Raw genomic sequence first — 1473 nt, 5'->3', positions numbered from 1 at the left:
TACTTGTACACCTGTTATGGTGTTATCACCAACACAGGGAAGGTTCTACCCTGAACAAGACGCTCTGAGTTAAAAACTGTAAGTCGTATTGATTTAATAACTTCATTTTTGAGAATCCTAAGACTCTTCTGAAGACGTAGACATTAAAAAAAGTAAAAAAAATAAAATTGGGGCTGTATGAATTAAATTGAAATGAATGAATGGAAGAAACAGAAAATTAGAAATTGTGTGTGAGAGAGAGGAAGATATTGAGAAATAGAGAAAATAGAGATTAGAGAAAGAGAAAGAGGAAGAAAGGGAGAGAGAGAGAGAGAGACAGAGAGAGACACAGAGAAAGAAAAAAGGACAGACAGACAGACAACAGTTCAGTCCAACGGAAAACCACAGAGGAAGGAACATACTAGAAACACTGCTGTCAGAGATGATGTCATAGATGATGTCACTGATGGGCTTACCTGAGCAGGTGAGATCCAGGATGGAGGAAGAGGAATATGGTGTTAAACACTCCCTCAGAGCAGATCCAGAATAAACACAGCAAGAGTTGATTAACCACACAGATCTCTTTGAGGACTCCTTTCTCCATCCTACAGAAACAGCAGAGCCACAGTCCAGATCTCTACAGACAACAGATGCTTCCTCCAGGTTCCAGCCATAGCCATATACTGGTCTCCAGTCTCCTTGATGTTTCGCCTCCAGTGTTCCTGCACAGCGACTGTCTCCTCCCACCAACCTGACAGGTTCTGAACAGAAACAAGAGAGTCGTCAGTAAAAGAACAAAGTGAGTTTCAGTAGAACAGAAATTAACCAGATCAAAGCTGCAGCTCCTCTTCTACCTGAGCAGGTGAGTCCAACAGCTTTGCCAGGTGAGCAGGTGTTTCTATCTGAGCCTGAGCTTCTACAGTCCAGGAGAGCAGACTCATGGCCTCCACACTGGAACTCTTTGGTCCACATTGGAGCCTCCACTTCTCCATAGAGCGCCCCCTGGAGGACTGAGGAGCCCCACAGCCAAGCTCCCTACAGACCACCTCTGCATCCTGCTGGTCAAAGTCATCTTCACACACTGATGACCACCACTGGTTGGAATGGTTGGACTGGTTAGAGTGGTTGGACTTTACCTCCAGTCTACCTGAGCACAGACTAGTCCCATTCACCAGCCTGACAGAGTCTGTAGAGATGACAGAAGATGAAAGAGAGAGAGAGAAAAATCACCAGACACTAAATAAAAAGATTCAGAGGTGCAATACAATAATAACTAGAAAATATCGCAAGAAATTTTGACTGTGTGGCTGCTAATGCCCGAAGACGTTGCATATATTAACAGTTCTGAGACAGCTATATCAATGGGGTTCATTTAGGGTTAGTTTGGGGTTCATTCAAGGAACATTTGAATTTTATTTGGGAAAATAAGCAAGTCCAATCACATAAATAATACAATCCTGCAGAAAATGCGTTGGAATGCTGAAAGCTGAAATC

At 43.2% G+C, this 1473-nt stretch overlaps 1 protein-coding gene across 1 annotated transcript; it reads right to left on the bottom strand.

The window, feature by feature from the left end:
- Positions 1-588: 588 nt before the first annotated feature.
- On the bottom strand, positions 589-1165 carry LOC129116522 (scavenger receptor cysteine-rich domain-containing group B protein-like; the record flags this gene model as incomplete). The annotated part of the gene is made up of 2 exons (XM_054627373.1): positions 589-740; positions 834-1165. Coding segments are annotated over 2 exons (484 nt in total), but the record flags the coding sequence as incomplete, so codon positions are not given.
- Positions 1166-1473: the final 308 nt, after the last annotated feature.

This window comes from Anoplopoma fimbria, unplaced genomic scaffold, assembly GCF_027596085.1.
Source record: "Anoplopoma fimbria isolate UVic2021 breed Golden Eagle Sablefish unplaced genomic scaffold, Afim_UVic_2022 Un_contig_881_pilon_pilon, whole genome shotgun sequence".
NCBI classification, from domain to species: Eukaryota; Metazoa; Chordata; class Actinopteri; order Perciformes; family Anoplopomatidae; genus Anoplopoma; species Anoplopoma fimbria.
This window is presented reverse-complemented; position numbering and strand designations above follow the sequence as displayed.